General features: G+C 55.1%; 1 protein-coding gene across 12 annotated transcripts; it reads left to right on the top strand.

Moving 5' to 3' along the window:
- Positions 1–761: 761 nt before the first annotated feature.
- Positions 762–18,129, top strand: ST6GALNAC6 (ST6 N-acetylgalactosaminide alpha-2,6-sialyltransferase 6). 12 transcript variants are annotated; one of them, XM_042963896.1, is made up of 8 exons: positions 762–1,260; positions 1,387–1,435; positions 6,442–6,498; positions 8,102–8,192; positions 10,017–10,196; positions 12,642–13,048; positions 15,839–15,946; positions 16,632–18,129. In XM_042963896.1, the coding sequence occupies exons 3-8, from the start codon at positions 6,473–6,475 to the stop codon at positions 16,990–16,992; spliced, it is 1,173 nt and encodes a 390-aa protein (XP_042819830.1). In that variant the 5' UTR covers positions 762–1,260; positions 1,387–1,435; positions 6,442–6,472; the 3' UTR covers positions 16,993–18,129. The 12 variants fall into 12 exon arrangements, with proteins under 12 accessions (XP_042819830.1, XP_042819832.1, XP_042819840.1 ...); XM_042963898.1 differs by lacking the exon at positions 1,387–1,435; XM_042963908.1 differs by lacking the exons at positions 762–1,260; positions 1,387–1,435 and adding an exon at positions 5,155–5,282 and having other exon boundaries at positions 16,628–16,910.
- Positions 18,130–18,288: the final 159 nt, after the last annotated feature.

Below are 18,288 nucleotides of genomic sequence, written 5' to 3'. Positions count from 1 at the left end.
GAGCCCTGGGGTCCTAGCTCCCCCAGCTCCAGGGCTTGGGGCCCACCTCACGGGCATGTGACTTGCGCAGTTATTTAGGATCTTATGCTTAGCGTAACGCTCTGCTGTTGTCAACCTGAAATTCTTAACAGTACTTTCTCATAAGGGGCTGCACACTTTCATTTTGCGCTGCACCCCGCAAACTATGTGGCCAGCTGTGCCACGGAGTCTGGGTGCCAGGGAGCACACTCCCCCTGCTGCCCCCAGCCTTCTCAGGAGAGCCTGGAGACCCGGCCCCTGGCCCACGGCACTGCTTTATGCGCCCGGCCTCCCCCGCCCCAGTGCCAGGCAGGCCCAGAAGGCTCTGCAAGCGTGGGAGGAGTGGGGAAAGCCCTGAGCTGGGGAAGTAGGAGCAGGCTGGCAGCCGAACGCCAGCTGCGGGCCTGGCAGTGGCCAGTGTCTCTGAGCAGGTATTGGGCAGAGGTAAGGGTGGGATGTAACCTGGCAGGCAGAGGGTTGGTGGGGGAACTTCAGGCTCGGAGGGAGGGCTCTGGAGTGAGACCTGGCCTCCCTCAGGGTCCTGCCGTGGGATCCTGGCAGATTAGTGCCTTCTTCCTGGCCTCAGTTTCCTCATCTGTGAAAGATATTAAAGTAGTCCTCACTGGGGCGCCCAGCTGGCTTGGTAGAGCATGCGACTCTTGACTTCGGGGTTGTAAGTTCAAGCCCCATGTAGGCATGGAGTCTACTTTAAAAAAAAAAAAAAAAAAAAGTAGTCCCTACCTCATGGGATTGTATGAATTCACCGAGGTGGCCCCAGGGATGGCCCTTGATGTGTGGGACTATCATTTTCAATGGGATCTCCCTTGCTCAGCATCGGCCCTGCCCTCCTTGGCCCTGACCAGCTGCTTCCCTGCTCACAGTCTTGTCCTGGGTCTCCAAGGACAGAGTCTGCTGTTTCTGAGGAGATTTGAACTCACACCCCTTCCAAGAGGTTGCCTCCTCCTCCTCCTCCAGCCCCCAGGAGATGCTGGCTCAGCCCCTGGGCCCAGTGCACAGAGGAGCCTCTGTCCTGGTCCTGCCCCCGGGTGGGATGTTTATTGCTGGGTTGGCCTAAATAATGTGTCTTTCTGGGATGGTGACCTGGCAGGCACGATCCACCAGTTTCTTCCTCCGGGCCAAAGACAATGACCCCTGGCTGCTCTGGTGACTGGTTCTGGGCCTGCTGAAGGCTCTCCGAGGAAGCCTCTTCTCTGCCACTGCAGTTCCAGCAGCTTCCAGGAGGTGAGTTGGGGGCGGGACCTTCCTCCCAGCTCTGAGGAGTGTGGCCGGGTGGGGCACCGTATGTGCAGCCCCCCTTCGGGGATCTGTTTTCCTGTCCACACCCCTGCTCCTTTGTCCCCTCGGCAGGCCTGCTGAGGACTCATCTACTTCCTCCTGAGGTCAGAGGGGAAACCAGGTGAGCCTCACAGCCTGGAGGTGTCTTAAGGGGCCTCTTCTCAGAAGGAACTTGGGGCCAGCTACTTCCTGGTTCCAGACCCACTGCCCGGGTCTTGGGAACATGCGCTTGGGAGCAGCTCCTGCGTGCAGGCCCATACCTGCCAGAGACGCTCACTGGCCTCTTCTCTGTCCAGAGGAAAAGAGCCTGGAGTTCCCAGGCTTGACTCCCACACTGGCTGTGCCCAGGACCCAGGAGGGAGAGACCTGGGCAAGTCTTGACCCCTCTCGGGGCCTTGGTTTGGGTCTGTGTAAATTGGGAACTAGGGTGGCAGGTGAGGGGGTCTCTGAGGGCTCCTTCTAGGGCCCCACGGAAGGGAAAAACCCCAACAGTTCAAAGATTGCTAAGGGGTAAAAGGGAAGGTGGTCACACTCAGGACCCCCGCCCCGGGACAAGAAGGCCTGAAGCAGAGGCCATCTCCCCCACACCATGGATGGGCAGCTCTGTGGGGAGGACCAGCTCCGGGCAGAGTTGGAGAACAGCACCAGAATTGGCCATGGCCACCCGTCCATGAAAGCCCTGCTGGGGGTGTGGGGCAGGCCTTGGGCTTTGGGGCAGAATGACTTGTGGTTATTCAGCAGACAGGCCTGGGGGAATCCCAGCCTGGGCACCTGTGCACACCCCGAGTGGCACTTTCTCCCTCTGGAGGGTAGTAGTACCCTTCGCATAGGTTATTTTAAGGATTCAGTGAGGTGTATCTGCAAAGTGCTTAGCACAGGAGAAAGCACCTGGCATGCGACACACTGGAGCTGTTTTTCTTATCCTTGTTATTATTGAAGTGGTTCTTTTGGGGGGGCCCAGGAAAAGGGAAGTCAGCCCCACAGCAGAGCTTCCTGGAATAAGCCTTGGCCCGGCAGGCCTGAGGGGGGAGCTCCAGCTCCGGGTTTGGTCCAGGAACTGGTTCTGCAACACTCTGATCTCCCTAGTCCCTGTCATTGGCCTGGGGCAGGAAGAAGAGCTGGGGACAGGACACCCCCACCCCTGGTAGAGGCTCTAACCTGAGGGGTGACTTTGGGCAAGGGGCTCCTCTTCTCCGAACCCCCATAACCAAGCTTCCCACCCGGCTGCCCTGCTCCCTGCCCTGTGGTTTTGTGTCCTCCCGCTGGCAGGGTGAGAGGTCTGGGGCTGAAGTGGGGTGCGGCTCAGGAAGCGGATGGAGGTGGACACCAGAGGGGCAAGAAGCCTCGAATCCACCTTTGGCCCGCAGTGTCTACACAGCCTGGAGGGAGGACCTTGGGCACGCCCCCCCCCCCCTTTGGTTTTAATTTAAAACAAAGTGGTATTAACAAATGAGTCCAATGTAAACAGCCTGGAACTTTATGAAGCAGAAAATAAAGGTAGCACCCACCCTTCCTGCCCCACATCCATTCTCCAGGGGGACACGACTGCCAGTAGTCCAGTGTGGATTCTTCCAGACTTTTTATGTACGTTTACAAATATATAGGCATAGATAGTTATATACTTAAAAAAAATTTTTTTTAATGTCTATTTTTGAGAGAGACAGATTGCGAGCGGGGGAGGGGCAGTGAGAGAGGGAGACACAGAATCCAAAGCAGGCTCCAGGCTCCGAGCCGTCAGCACAGAGCCCAACACGGGACTTGAACCCACAAACCACAAGATCATGACCTGAGCCAAAGTCAGATGCTTAACCGTCTGAGTCACTCAGGCACCACCCCCCCCCCCCCGATAGTTGTATTTTTTTTTTAAGGAATCATGCTATAGATGCAGTTCATTTTTTTATAAGTTAAAAACTCAGTTTTTAAATATAAAAACATTGTGGCTGTTAATCTTAAAATTTCTGGAAAATACAGTTAAGCCAAAAAAAAAAAAAAAAAGCAGCCCATAATCTCATCATTGCAGAAATAACCACTCTTAACACTTTAATCACTGATAGGCAAAAAAGTATCTCCTTATTTTAATTTGATTATCTCTGTCCTTTTTTCTCTAAAAGTTTATTATTTTTGAGAGAGAGAGAGAGGGTACGCTTGCATGCACGAGCAGGGAAGAGGCAGAGGGAGAGAGAAACAAAATCCCAAGCAGGCTCAGCACAGAGTCCGACTTGGGGCTCAGTCTCACGAATCACGAGATCATGACCTGAACCAAAATCAAGAGTCAGACACTGAACCGACAGAGCCACCCAGGCGTCCCTCTTTCTTTCACCTTTTAATTACTGTGATACATGGGGCACCTGGGTGGCTCTGTCAGTTAAACGTCCGGCTTCAGCTCAGATCATGATCTCACGGTCCGTGAGTTCGAGCCCCGTGTCGGGCTCTGTGCTGACAGCTCAGAGCCTGGAGCCTGCTTCTGATTCTGTGTCTCCCTCTCTCTCTGACCCTCCCCCGTTCATGCTCTGTCTCTCTCTGTCTCAAAAATAAATAAACATTAAAAAAAAATTACTGTGATACATAAAAATGGTGGCATAGATCATTCTTGTAAATTATAAAACATAACAATATAATGAACCTCTCAAACCCCAAGTCCCACTTAAAGACTAGAGTGGTACTAGAAATGCCCGCCTCTGTTTCCTCCCTCCCCTTTCCTGCATCCCTGCCTACCCCACAGAGACAACTGTGTTCTTAACTAACTTTTGCTTGTAAAACTTTAATCATTCGGATAGGCAAAAGCTAACCCCCTCCCTGGCTGGGAGAAGTAGCCTGCTGCCAGCTGTATGCTTAATATAGTGTGTAGTTTTGTCTTCTGGGACTTGTCTTTTTCACCGCTCGTGTCTCTAAAACCCATCCTTGCCATTGTAGCTTGTTCGTTTTCCCTGCTATATAATAGTTCACCGCCGCATATTGCAAAGGAAACAAATCCATTCTCCTGTTGATGGATATATAGGCTGTTTCCAGTTTGGTGTTATTTCAAGGACCGCCACTCAGGATTTTGTTGTGTACACGTGAAAGAATTTCTCCAGACTACACATGCAGGAGGGGAAAGCAAAGTTTTACAATTTCCTTTTCTAGCATGATTAACTTCTTTAAGTTGCTTTCTTCACTTAAATAGCCTGTAAATATCCTGGACATGCCTTCCTGTCAGTGCATATGGACCCTGCATCATCCATTTTAGCGGGGCTGTGCCTTTATTTAACCAGGCTCCTAGAATGGCTACTTAAATTGTTATGTTTCGTTATCACATGAAATGATGTCATGTATACCCCAGTACCTATAAGTAACATAACATTCTGAATCCTTAAAACACCCTATGAGGTCGTTCTTCCTGTTTTCCAGAGGCAGAGGAAAGGTAAGTAATGTGCCACGACCCAACATCTGGTGGAGTGGCACACAGCTGGACTTGAATCCACAGGAGGACCGGTGAGTTCACCCACGGTGACTCCTGGATGCAGGGCTCTGGAGGTCCTGGGGAAGGGGGCCCAGAGAGGAACTCAACTGGTTCCAAGCTCAGCGTGCTCCGGGACTCAGTTTCCCCATCCGGGTCGTGGCGGCAGTAAAGCGAGATAGAAGCGGGCCCGACCCACACTGAAGGTTTCCAGAAGGCTGTTGCGGTTTTCATTGCCCCTACCGGCTGCCCAGAGGGGCAAGCGACGCGCCAGCGCGGCCGGGTCCGGGGGTCGCCCGCCCCTCGCCCTTCCCCGCCGGCGCCGCCCGGGGGGCGGAGCCACCCGCGGCCCCTCCAGGCTCCGCCCGCCTCCCCGGCCTGGGCCAGAGCGGCGGCGGCGGCGCTAGGACCCGGCGGGCGTGGGCTGCGGCGGGGCCTGGGCGGCCGGAGCAGCGCGGACCCCGGCTCTCGGCTCCCGGCGCCATGTGAGGGGGCTCGGGGGCCGCGGGGGGCCGGGCGCTCCCCGGGGGAGGTGAGCGGGCGCCGCGCAGAGGCGGGGAGGGGGGGGGGGCTCTGCCTGCGCCCCGGGGCGGGGGCAGGGAGTCGCCAGGGATGGGGAAGATGCGGGGCCTCGGGGCTCCTCCAGACCCGCTCTCTCTCGGCGGTGGCGCCTGGAGGTACCGCTCCTCGCGCCCTAGGGCCGCCGCGGGGTTCGCGGGGCCCCTGCCACTGACTACCCCATTAGAGCTCGGGGACCTGCCGCCGTCCTGCCTCCCTCCTCGTCCCAGCTGGCGCTAGGGCTCCGGACCCCCCCCGAGTGCGGAAATCGGGGGGCTTAGCGCAAGAGGGGGCGCAGAGAGTGAGTCGTCCCCCACTGGTGGACCCACGGGCTCAGCGCCCTCCCCCATCTAGACGTTAGGAGCCCCCTCCCCCTCCTCCCCGGAGCCCTCCTCCCGAGCGGCTTGTGGGGGCTTCTCGACCCTGCAGGAGGACCCCACCTCCCCCAGCCCCCCGGCTGAGAGAGGCAAAGCCCCCAAACAGAGGGCAGGGTGTGGCCCCCACCCTGAGCCCACGACTGAGCCCTCTTCCTGAACGACCAGCCTCGGGGCTTGAGGCCACGCTCCTGGCCCGGTGCTCTGGGCTGCCGCCTCCCCAGCCTTAGCAAGTTGCTCCCCAGCAGGCCTGCTCCCTGGTGCTGGGCCAGGTGCTGGGCACACACTTGGTGCCCTCTGGCCCCTTCCAGCGCGAGGAGATCCTGGAAGGAGATCCTGGCAGGCTCAGCCCTGGGCTGCTCTCTGCAAACAAGCTGTAAACAAGGCTCCCCAGCAGACTCTGGGCAGCTGTGCAAGGAGCTTGGCCTCTCTGAACCTCACTCTCCTTATCTGTGAAATGGGAAGTAAGAGCCCTTCCTTTGCAGCGTGGCCAGGAGGATTGGGTGAGTGCGTGATGCATAGTGTGGCTCCCTGCACGCCTTCCTCGATATTAGAGGGAAGTGGCTAAGCCAGGTGTCCAACAAGGGGCAGCATTTAAGCTGAAGGTGAGGCAGGCCTTCAACAATGAATACCCACAAGACTCACAGCTACTGTCAGGCACTGACCCAGCACTTGCAAGCTCCTTGCTTCCCTTGCCGCAGCTGCTTGAATCCTTTCAACAACCCCGTAAGTCACCTACTCTTATTATTCCCATTTCAGAGATGAGGAAACTGAGGCTCAGAGAGGTCACATGGCTTGCCCGAGGCCCCTCAGCCAGTAAGTGGTGGAACCGGGATTCGCACTGGCACCTGAGATGCTGTATGACCAGGACCTTCCCAGAGCAGGAGGGTGACGGGGCTGACCAGGGTGTCGGTGGTCCTGGCTGAGGTCACTGCTCGGGCAAAGGTGGGAAAGTATTGGGTGGGCCTGGGAACTGGAGTGCTCTGGTGTGTCTGGAGCTTGGGGCATCCGAAGGAAAGGGTAGCGAGAGGGGAGGCTGGACCGAGATGGCCGGGACTGCCAGCCAGAGGGTCGGTGCTCATAAGCGCGACCCTGGGATTCTGGACACCCGTCTTGCTCCCCAAAGGGCTGTAAGGCCTAGGACAAGCTGCTTTTCTCTTCTAATGAGCCTCAGTTTCCTGATCTGTGTGGCAGGCACTGTACCCAGTGAGAGTCCCCAGTGCGCCCTGACTGGCCCTCCGGCCTGGGGGAAATCTGAAATCTGAAACCCGGCTTGGGAGGAGGGGGGCTTCCGCGGAGAAGGGGGTGGGGTTGGGCAGTGGGCGGAGTCATGGCCCAACCAATCAGGAGCGGCATGTGGGGGGAGCCTCCTTTGGCCTGTTGTGCCGTGGCTATTCCTGGTGGCTGTGTAGGAGTAAACAGCCGCCAGGTCAAGGGGTGGGGATAGTGGCGGGGCCGGGAGGCCCCTGGAGGGGAGGACCGAGCTGGGGAGCCCTGGGCCTCCGTTTCTCTTCTGCACACCCTCCCTCCCTTAGTGCCTTTTGGCCTTGAATCTGCTGGAGGTGGCTGGATGCAAGCCCTTACTCCCTTTTGACAGGTGGGGAAATTGAGGTCGGAAAGGAGCTAGGGCCTGTGAGGAGGTCCCCTCGCAGCTGCAGCTGCTAAGGGCCGACTGGGGCAGGAAGGAAGGGCTGTTACTTGAGGCTCCCCACCTACCCTCTGAGGGTGCGGCTGTGGTTATAGCGGATTGTCCAGTCTGTGCCCTTAACTCCTAAGGGCTTGTTGTTCATTAACGAAGTCACTCAGCGAACCTCCTGCACCCACCTCCACGCCTTTGGAGGCACAGTGGAGAATGTGAGTGAGGATCTGTGCCGGCTGCACGCTCCGAGAGCTCTCAGCCTAGCCGTGAGGGGACACACAGAGGAAGTTCCTGGTCTACCCTAGGCTTGGACGCTGAGAGGGCATGAGCAGGGTCCAAGAGGGCAGGGTGTTCTAGACAGAGGGACAGTTGATGCAACTTCTGGAGGGCTGCCTGTGCTTTATTCCAAGCCCACAGGGACCTAAGTCAGAGTAGGAATATACAGTGGGGCTCTTGCTGAGTGGGGGGCAAGCCCCCCAGCTTGGGAGCCAGCTTTAGGCCCTCCAGCTGCCTAGGAGAGCTAATGAGTGGGAAGGTCCCTGCTCAGGAAGCAGAGCGGGAGAGAGAAAGAGAGAGCAAGGAGAGAGAGAGGTCGGGCTCTGCACCACCGGGCTGTGTGACCTGAAGGCAGGTTCCTGCCCTTTCCAGGCCTCAGTGTCTCTCTCTGCAAAATGCATATGACCCTGAGCCTTGAAGTCATGGGTGGGTAGGAGAGCTGGCGGGGTGGGGAGGGTGTAGCCTTTGACCAGCTGTGGCCATAACCCTTTCTGTGGCTTGCAGGTGTGACCCCACATCCCTGCCCCCTGGGCCACCTGCAGGACGCCGGCCCCTGCCCCTCAGCAGACGCCGGAGAGAGATGAGTAGCAGCAAAGTAAGTCCCCCTTCATTTCTCGTCCCCATCCCGGCCTTTTATTTACCCAGTGAAATGGGCTCCTTTGGATCTGTGCCCCAGACCCAGACAACCACCAGTGCCTCTTTCCAGCCAGGAAGTGCCTGATGCCCCGGAGGCCCTGGCTGGAGCTCTGCCGTGGCCACTGATCTCTGTGGCTTTGGGCAAGCTCCTACCTCTCTCTGGGCCCATATCCACCTGTGTCTTCCTAGGTTTGACTGGTCCATCTGTGGTAAAGGATTGGCCCATGTGATGGACACAGCACTGGGATGTGCCGGACGGAGGGTACTGCTCTGAGCAGTGGTCAGAGTCAAAGGTGACGGAATGTTGTTTGCGTCACTCTGAGGCTGTCAGAGTGATCGATTCGTTCCTGCTTTCCTGAGCACCTACTATGCGCCTGGCCCTGCACACGCCTTTCCTGGGATCCACTGCAGTGAAGCTTTGGAAGAGCCTGAGGGTTGGGGGTGGTGTGGTGTGGACGTACCAGTGTGGGTCCAACTGAGAGAGAGAAAGCACACAGTAATTTGAACAGGGAAAGTTTAACATAAAGAATCATTAGCTACAGCCGGGCATTGGAGTCACGAGGGATGGCCATTCTGAGAAATACAGGAATAGCCAGTACAAGGAACAGCCACCACCGGCAGGGCCGAGACCCAGGCCTTGTGGGAGAGGGCACAGCTCTGGCCCACCGGGTGGCAGAGAACTCACTGTGGCGGTCTGCTGGTGGAAGTCGTCACAAAACCACTCCCTGGGCTACGAGGAAGGCTGCTCACAGGAGACCACTCCCAGGAGGCACTCAGCTCATACAAAACTGCTCCGGGGAAGCTCATGGTCTCTGGGTGTTGTGTGTGGTTGAGTGTATTACACCCGCTGAGCTCTAGAGAGGCTGTGATCATAGAAGGGGCCAGAGACACTCTGCTCCCAAAGTGCCTGAAGGCACGTACAGGAGGAAGCTGCTGGGCACATGTGCTGTGGAAGCCATGTGCTCTGGGGGAGCAAAGGCACCGGGACCAGGCGTCAAAGCCACCAGAAGCAGGAAGCAAACTCCTTTTCTCCTGCACTGCCTCTCCAGCGTCCTTTCCTGACAAAGCTTCATCTGCGTTTAAGCTGCCAAGGACGTGCATCTAAGGGCCCAGGTCCATTTGCACAGACAGGCAAAAAGGATGAACTTGGAGCTGAGAAGCGATACACGAATAACCAGCACAGAGGGGCGGTTAGCGCAAGGAGCCAGGATTTCCGGGCCTTGCCTAGCTGTGCCGACCCTGGGCAGATGAATCCCAAGGGACACTTTGGATCTCGCTTTCCTGCCCTGGCAGTGACAATGCATCCCACTTTGTCCCGTGCATCCCGCTTCCTGACCAGATCCGTCCCCTCCAGCTTTAATGAATGACAAACATGACATTGGGTTACTGTTTGGGGAAGACCTGGATCCCCTCCTTTGAATGTCCCACCTGTCTCCAGGCATCCTTCCAGCTGTGGCTGGAGGGGTCCTTCTGACACCCACATCCAGTCCGATCCAGCAAGCCTTCTTTGAGAACCTTCCGTGCTTCTGTGCTCTGGGAGCTGGGATACGGTGGCCATCGAGGCCATCTCGGTCCCAGCCCGCGGAGCTCATGGCCTCACTGGGGGGACTGCAGTTTGAACAGTGTGACCGGCGCTGTGATAGGGGGTACTCGGGGGCCAGACGAGGTGGTATCTGAGCTGGTCTGGAACGAAGAGCGGGAGTGAGCCAGGCGTGGTGGGTGGCAAGGATGAGGCGGGGGCCTGCCGGGCGGCCGGGCGCTCACCAGCCTCTCCCCTCTCCAGGAGCAGCGGTCAGCAGTGTTCGTGATCCTCTTTGCCCTCATCACCATCCTCATCCTCTACAGCTCCAACAGTGCCAATGAGGTCTTCCATTACGGCTCCCTGCGAGGCCGCACCCGCAGGCCTGTCAACCTCAAGACATGGAGCATCAGCGACGGCTACGTCCCAATTCTTGGCAACAAGGTAGCATGACCACCTCGGGGCGCTCCCTGAGACCGGGCTGGGGGCTGGTCTTTCCCATTGCCCGCCGTCACTGTTCCCCCCTCCTCCTCCTCCTCCTCCTCCTCCTCCTCCTCCTCCTCCTCCTCCTCCTCCCTCTGCTGCCTCCATTCCTTCTAAAGGAAAGGGGGGACCCCAGGAGTCAAGGCCATAGCTTCCAGTGCCTTCAGCCCCTTGTTTGTTTGTTTTTTAATTTTTTTTTAATGTTTATTTATTTCAGCGGGGGGAGGGGCAGAGAGAGAGGGAGACACAGAATCGGAAGCAGGCTCCAGGCTCTGAGCCATCAGCCCAGAGCCCGATGCGGGGCTCGAACTCACGAACCGCGAGATCGTGACCTGAGCTGAAGTCGGATGCGTAACCGACTGAGACACCCAGGCGCCCCATTCGGCCCCTTGTTTGCTGTGTGATGTTGCACAAGTGCCCTGTCTCTCTCTGGGCCTCAGTTGTCTTCAGGGTTCCATTTTTAGTGCTGATATCCTACTGCCTCCTGAGTCAGAATTCCTAAGGAGAGATGTCTCTGGTTTTCACGGATCTCCATCTCTGCTGGGTAGTCCACACAAGGTTTGAGAGCAGAAGGCTCAAGTATTTGACAACACAAAAACAGTCCTAATAATGGCTGCCCTTTGTCAGTTCCCTGCTGTGTGCCGGGCACTGTGATTAGCAGTAATGAGCATACCAACCCTGTAAGGTCAGCATTGTTACTCGCCTTGAAGAGATGGGGAAACCAAGACTCAGGGAGGCAAAGTCACTTGTCCAAGTCCACACAGCAAGGGAGGGGAGGAGCCAGGGTATTTTTTGCCCCAACCCCTGGGGAGTTGTAGCTGTAGAGAGAAGCCAGAAATCATTCCTGGGGCTTCTGTTTGCCTTGGGTAGCCGTGAAACGCAGGTTGTATTTCTGGGGTTCACCCCATAATCCTCTGAGCCCTAGATGTTTTCTGGGAGGCCAAGTAGATAATCATTGGCCTGGAATATGAACTCCGCCTCCCAGGAGAAGGTGGTCTCCCAATCCCTGCCTGCCTCCTTCCCCTCCCTCAAACCCCACCCCCCCCAGGGGTACCTAGGCAGCTCAGTTGGTTAAGTGGCTAACTTGGGCTCTGTCACAGTTCCTGAGTTCAAGCCCCACATCGGGCTCTCTGCTGTCAATACGGAGCTGGGTTGGGATTTTCTGTCCCCATCTCTCTCTGCCCCTCCCCATCCCCCCCTTCAAAAATAAACATTAAAAAAAAATTAAAAACAACAACGACCCCCTCCTAAATCCCTCAGGGTCTTTGCACACGTCGTGTGTCTAGAGCCTGAACCAGGGGCTCTGAATGCACCCTTGCTGGGAAAGGGCCCATTGGCAGGTGTTCAGAGATGGATTGACACCTAACTGAGACCCTAAGAATCCTTGAAAGAGAAACACAAATAATGGGACCAGGGAGAAAGTGGAACAGCCTGAGTGTGGGTGACACCAGCCTGACAGGGGAAGCCAGTAGAGCTCGGGAAGGCTGGAAGAGCCATCCGTTGAGGTCCATGGGAGCTGTTGTTAGATCTTGGAGCGAGGGCTCAGAGCAGACTGCCTGGAGGAGGTGGCGCCTGAGCTCACACTTAGAGGGCGAACAGGAATTCCATGGGCAGAAAACAGGCCCCAGAGAACACGTGGCTTCAACTCATTCACCGGTGGGGGAAACAGGCCCAGACGGGCTTCCACACTCTTTCCTTTTCGACAGGTGGTGTCTTACGTGTGGATGGTGTGGAAATGTCATGGGTGCCCTGGGGAGGTTGCCCTCTTAGGAGAACTGGACCAAGCCTGGGGCTCTGTGGCCATATCGACCTGGGTTCATATCCCAGCACTGCACTCCTCTGCTGGGTGACTTTGGGGACATCCCTGCATAACTGTCCTGTCCTCCTGTTCCTTCACTCGGCTCTGGACAAGTGGCCGCCTTTGGCTTCTCAACACGGTGGCCATTCCCACTTCAGCACCTCTGGTCTTGCTGTTCCCCCGCCTCAATTATTTTCCTATGTGGTTCCTCTTCATCCTCCTGGTCTCGGCTCCGACAGGCCCCCACTGGATGATCTTTCTAGAGGAGCCCCCACTCCTGTCCCTCCTGATCCCTTGCCTCTGTTGTATTGTCTTCGTGGTACGTTTTGCTCACCACCTGGCATCATTTTATCTTTTACTTGTTCTCTGCCTAACTGTGCCTCTTGAAGGCAGGACGGGGCTCTTTTTCTCATAGCTCTGTCCCTGGTATTTAGCCATTAGCCAGCTTGCTGGAAGTGTTTGTTGAATGTCGAGCGAACAGCCTTCAGCTTCCCTGTTTTTACAATGGGAAAATAATTCCTGCCTCCTGGAGGCCTGGATGTACAGAGCCTAGGGCCTGGCACCGAATGGTCGCGATAGTGTTGACTTTCCTTGCTGCCTCCCCCCAGACGCTGCCCTCCCGGTGCCACCAGTGTGTGATTGTCACCAGCTCTAGCCACCTGCTGGGAACCAAGCTGGGCCCTGAGATCGAGCGAGCCGAGTGCACAATCCGCATGAACGACGCGCCCACCACAGGCTATTCAGCCGACGTAGGCAACAAGACCACATTCCGTGTGGTAGCCCATTCCAGCGTATTCCGTGTGCTGCGGAGGCCCCAGGAATTCGTCAACCGGACCCCCGAAACTGCGTTCATCTTTTGGGGCCCCCCAAACAAGATGCAGAAGCCCCAGGGCAGCCTTGTGCGTGTCATCCAGCGGGCAGGCCTGGTGTTCCCCAACATGGAGGCCTATGCCGTCTCTCCCGGCCGCATGCGCCAATTTGACGACCTCTTCCGGGGTGAGACGGGCAAGGACAGGTACCAGCCTCCTGCCTGCCCCCTCCGGCCGGCCCTGTGCTCCCCATCAGCATTCTCTGCCCAGGGGGCCTGTTGTTCCCGGCATGCACTACTCTGAGGGTGTGGTCACTTCCTGCTGCTCTCTGCTCAGGTTTTCCTAGGGGATTTTCATTGTGTCCAGCCCTTAGCATGAGTCACTTCCAACGGGCTCTGCATGGTCTCGTCTCCCCCAGGAAGGCTTCCCAGCCTGCATTGCTCTGAGGGAACAGGGCTCCTAGCATGCTCTGCTCCCCGTAGTCTGCCTCTGGAAGGTATTGACTGTACCCAGCATGTCTTGCTTTAGGCACACGGTTGTTCCCAGCGTACTCTGTCCTAAGGATACATCTTTCCCAGCATGTCCTTCTCTGGCTAATCTCCCCAGAAAAGCTAGGCCGATGCTATCCAGTAGAAATATAACGCAAGCTGTATGTGTAATTTATATTTTTGTAGTAGCCCAATTAACCCAATACATCCAACATATAGACCCTGTGCTTATTTTGTTTGACTTATCCCTAAGTATTTATTTTTATTTTTTTTACGTTTACTTATTTTTGAGAGAGAGGGAAAGACAGAGCGTGAGCAGGGGAGGGGCAGAGAGAGAGGGAGACACAGAATCCAAAGCAGGCTCCAGGCTCTGAGCCGTCAGCACAGAGCCCGACGCGGGGCTCGAACTCACGGACCGTGAGATCATGACCTGAGCCGAAGTCAGAAGTTCAGCCGACTGAGCCACCCAGGCGGCCCCTGATTTATCCCTAAATATTTAAAATTTGAGGGTGCTGTTGTAAATTGTATTTAAAATTTTGGGGGGTTCCCAACTGTTCATTGCTAGTAGATAGAAATACAATTGGTTTTTGTGGGTTGACCTTATATCCTGTAATCCTGCTAAGTTTCCTTATTGGTTCTGGGAAATTTTTCTAGGTTCTTTGGGATTTTCCATATACGTAATCATGTTGTAAGGACAATTTCCAATATGTATGCATCTTATTTCTTTTTCTTGCCTTATTGCACTGGCTAGGACCGGCAATACAAGGTCAAATTGTATTGGAAGTGGTGAGAGTAGACATCTTGCCTTGGTCCCGGTCTTGGTGGGAAAGCATTCAGTCCTTCATCATTGAATATGATGTTAGCTATAGAGTTTTTAGCTGCTCTTTATCAGGTTGAAAAATTTCTCTTTTCTAACTAATTTGCTAAGAGTTTTTATCATTATTGGATATTGAGTTTTATCAAGTGTTTTTATGCATCGATTAATATGATCATGTGGTTTTTCTTAAGACTATTACTATGGTGGATTATACCAATTGATTTTTGAATATTGAATCAGACTTGCATTTCTGGAATAAACTCCACTTGGCTGTGGCGTATTATTCTTTTTTATTTACTGCTGAATATGACTTGCTAATATCTTGTTCAGATTTTTGTGTCTGTATTCATGAGAGATCTTGATCTGTAGTTTTGTTTGGTTTTTGTACTGTTTTTGTATGGTTTTGGTAGTATGGGTAATGCTGGCCTCTGAAAATGTATAGAATTGGTGTTATTTCTTCTTTATTTTATTTTATTAAAAAATGTTTTAATGTTTATTTTTGAGAGAGAGAGAGATAGACAGACAGACAACACAAGCAGGGGAAGGGCAGAGAGAGAGGGAGACACAGAATCCGAAGCAGCTCCAGGCTCTGAGCTGTCAGCACAGAGCCTGACGTGGGGCTCGAACCCTCAGACTGCGAGATCATGACCTGAGCCAAAGTCGGACACTCAACCGACTGAGCCACCCAGGCACCCCGGTGTTATTTCTTCTTTAAATATTTCGTAGAATTTGCCAAACTCTCTGGGTCTGGAGAGTTCTTTCTCAGAAGGTTTTGAACAATGAATTCAATTTCTTAATAGTCACAGACACTTAGGTTAATCTGTTTCGTCTTGGCTGTGTTTCAGTAGTTTCTGATTTTCAAGGAATTGGTCCATTTCATTGAAGTGAAATTTACGTATGTGCTTGTTTGTGGTTTTCTTATTGTCCTCATGTCTACAGGATCTGCGATGATGTCCTCGGTTTTATTCTTGATACTGGTAGCTTGTATCTTTGCTTTTTCTTGGTCAGTCTTGTGAGAGGTTTATTTTCTTTCCAAACTTTCCAAAGAACCACCTTCAATCAAATATATCCAAACTATTTTCGGTTCAACATATGATCAGTATCAAAAACTACCAGTGACATTTTCTGTGTTCTTTCTCTCATACTAAAAAAATCCCAGGCATATTTTACACCGACAGCACATTTCAACCACACGTCGTGTGCCCACATGTGGCTACTGGCTGCCGTAGTGGACAGCGAAGGCTCCAGGTCCTTGGCTACCTCCCATGCCTTGCTGTGAACCCGTGGTCACTCTCAGCATGACCTTCTCTGATTAGTCTCCCTTTAGGCGTTTGCTCCTAGTGTGGGCACAGCTGTTCCTAGCAAGTTCCATCAAGCAAGGCCATGAGTCTAGTGAGCTCATGGTCACTTGCAACCTGCCCTACTGTGACCAGTCGCCCCGGGAGTCTATTCCCAGCGTGCCCTGTTCCTTCAAAGGCGCTCTCTCCACACCCCTCATCTCTGCCCAGACAAGTCCTCTGCCAGCACGCACGTGTTCCCACAGTGGGGCTGGGCTGCGGGGCGGGGGGTGGGGTGGTCACTGAAGTTGGGGGAGGGCCCTGATGGCGGGAGGAGTTCTGGGAAACCCCAGGTGGGTTGACCGTTCCTCCCTGCCTGCCTGACCCCTCATCATGCCCCCTCTCTGCCCGCAGGGAAAAGTCCCATTCGTGGTTGAGCACCGGCTGGTTCACCATGGTGATTGCAGTGGAGCTGTGTGACCACGTGCACGTCTATGGCATGGTCCCCCCTGACTACTGCAGGTGAGCCCCCCACCCCACACAACGCCCAGTCACTAGCTGCAGCTTGGAACCCAGAAACATTGGCTGGGGGTGCCTTTGAAGCCTCGGTCTTAGGGTATTCAGACTGCTCTGCAGAGATCTAAGCTCCTTGGGGCTAGCTGCCTCAGGGGCCTCTCCCCAGCTCAACCATAGTCCAGATTTTGTATATTAATAGCCACTATTATTGAGATGACCACATGAAAAGCCCATGTACCAAGCGCGGCTTCATTCATTATCTCATGTACTCCTCACGGTGACCCACATGGATAGTTGCATTACTCTTTCTGTTTCATAGATGAGAAAAACTGAGGAAGATGTTTTGTGAGTGGCCTAAGGCCCCACAGACAGGAAGCAGTGGGGCCAGGCTCCGGGGCCCATACTTCTTACCACTACCCTACACTGCCTCCCTCTTCAGGAAAGGAAACGTTTGGATCATATTAAAAAAAAAAAAAAAAAAAAAAGTTTGATGGTCATAAACCTAGTCCACCCTACATCCATTTTACAGATGGGAAAACTGAGGCCCAGGGAGGGGCAGGGATTCCAACCCCCCCCCCGCCTCCCCCCCCCCCCCCCCGAAATCCTATAGCAAGTCAGGGGCTGGAAAGGGCGAGGGCTGTGCCAGTGCCTACCCTGCCCTTACAGCCCCTCTCTGCTCTGCCCCAGCCAGCGGCCCCGTCTGCAACGCATGCCCTACCACTACTATGAGCCCAAGGGACCGGATGAGTGTGTCACCTACATCCAGAATGAGCACAGCCGCAAGGGCAACCACCACCGCTTCATCACGGAGAAGAGGGTCTTCTCATCCTGGGCCCAGCTGTATGGAATCACTTTCTCCCACCCCTCGTGGACCTAGGCCGCCCTGCCTGTGGACCCCTCCTAAGGACACAGGAGAGGCCTCTCTCCTGCCAGCCACTCAACCAAGGGCCGTCTCCTGGCCAATCAAGGCTGGTCGGAGCGTCTTCTGGCCAATCAGGGCCTTGTCGGGGGTAGTATCCTCTGGCCAGCCAAGGCCCGGGGGTATCTCTTGACCAATCAGGGATTTGAGCTTCTATGTGGTTAATCAGGGGTGTTGGGGGTATTTCTCGTCCAGTCAGGGTCTGAGCATAGTCAATCAGGGTATTTCTGAAGTTATCTGAGGCTAAGGACATGTGCTTTCCCATGAGTCCTTGGTCCGGAGCCCCAGGATGGACCTCCAGTCACTCCCTGAGGCTGGGACGGTGAGGTCCTGTCCTGAGAAGCTGGGAACTTTGTGTTGCTCCCTCGCTTCCCAGAGCCAGAAAGAGAAGCTGCATGGGAGTGGGGCTGTCTGGAGGGCAGGCCAGACCATTTGGGGGGGTTGTGGGGGATCCTAGAGGTGGGAGCCAGCATCCGGGTCTTGGCTCTGCCCTGAGTGGCTTTGGACAAAACCCTTGCCCCCTCTCTGGTCGCCCTTCTGCCCGTGTCAGGTTCTAACGTGGAGTCTGAGACCCCCTCCCACTTTCCCCATTGACCTCCTTGGGTCTGTCCTCCCTGAGACTGGACCCCTCCAGCCACCACCCTTGGCTGGGGGGCTCAGCTCCCTGGGGGACTGGGGTTCCCTTCCTCACCTCCTTCTGGAAACTTAAGGGTATTTTTGCGCAAACTCCCACAGAGTTTGGGGGGAATCTAACAGGAAAGGGATAAACCTTCAGCTGTTTTCTTAGTCCCTCCACTCAGCTGCCATTAGTTTGGCTCTTAAAGAGCCAGGCTCCCTTTTCTGCCATCCAGCAGTGAGGATTTCTACCTATTGGAGGAGACTTTGGGGCTGAGAAGGGGGGAATCCCAGCCAAACTGGGGTTTCACATAGCCCCTTTGCAGCTGCTGTAGTTGTCCGAGGGCCTCCCCTCCGCTGGGCCTGGGAGGGCTCTAGGGGGCCAGGAGCTGTGTTGCCTGGGTTCTGTCCCCTCACTCTACATCAGGCACTTTATTGCTGGACCTCAGTGGGGTGGGTTCGCCCCTGCTCTTCCAGAGCCTGGAAGGGAAGACTGGAGGGCTTCCTGGAGGAGGCTGTGGAGTGGGAGGGGTCAGGGGGAGAAGGAAGAGGCCAGCAGCAAGCCTTTGCACATTGGGGTGGGGGCTGGGGACCGGCAACTACCCCAGACTTGGTTTTGTAACGATTTGTACAGAATAAATGCACCTAAGCTCTGGTTCCGTTTCCTGTGTCTCTCAGATCCAGCTGGACTCCCTCTGGCCTGGCTGTGGGCTTCCTCAGGACAGTGCCCACACCCTCCAGCCAGCCTGGAAGTTCATACACAGGATGGCCAGCTCCTTCAACCGGCCAGTGAGTCATGCGTTTTGCAGCTGGG

The sequence above is a fragment of the Panthera tigris genome, chromosome D4 (genome assembly GCF_018350195.1).
Source record: "Panthera tigris isolate Pti1 chromosome D4, P.tigris_Pti1_mat1.1, whole genome shotgun sequence".
NCBI lineage: Eukaryota > Metazoa > Chordata > Mammalia > Carnivora > Felidae > Panthera > Panthera tigris.
The sequence above is the reverse complement of the archived record's forward strand: the minus strand, read 5'-3'. Positions and strand labels throughout refer to the sequence as shown.

Bases quoted from the DNA above. Each gene is read 5' to 3' on its own strand.
- ST6GALNAC6 (XM_042963898.1), top strand. From the start codon at position 6,473: ATGGCTTGCCCGAGGCCCCTCAGCCA. The intron at 8,193-10,016 runs GTAAGTCCCCCT...TCCCCTCTCCAG, and splicing joins GAGAGATGAGTAGCAGCAAA to GAGCAGCGGTCAGCAGTGTT. The intron at 15,947-16,631 runs GTGAGCCCCCCA...TGCCCCAGCCAG, and splicing joins GTCCCCCCTGACTACTGCAG to CGGCCCCGTCTGCAACGCAT.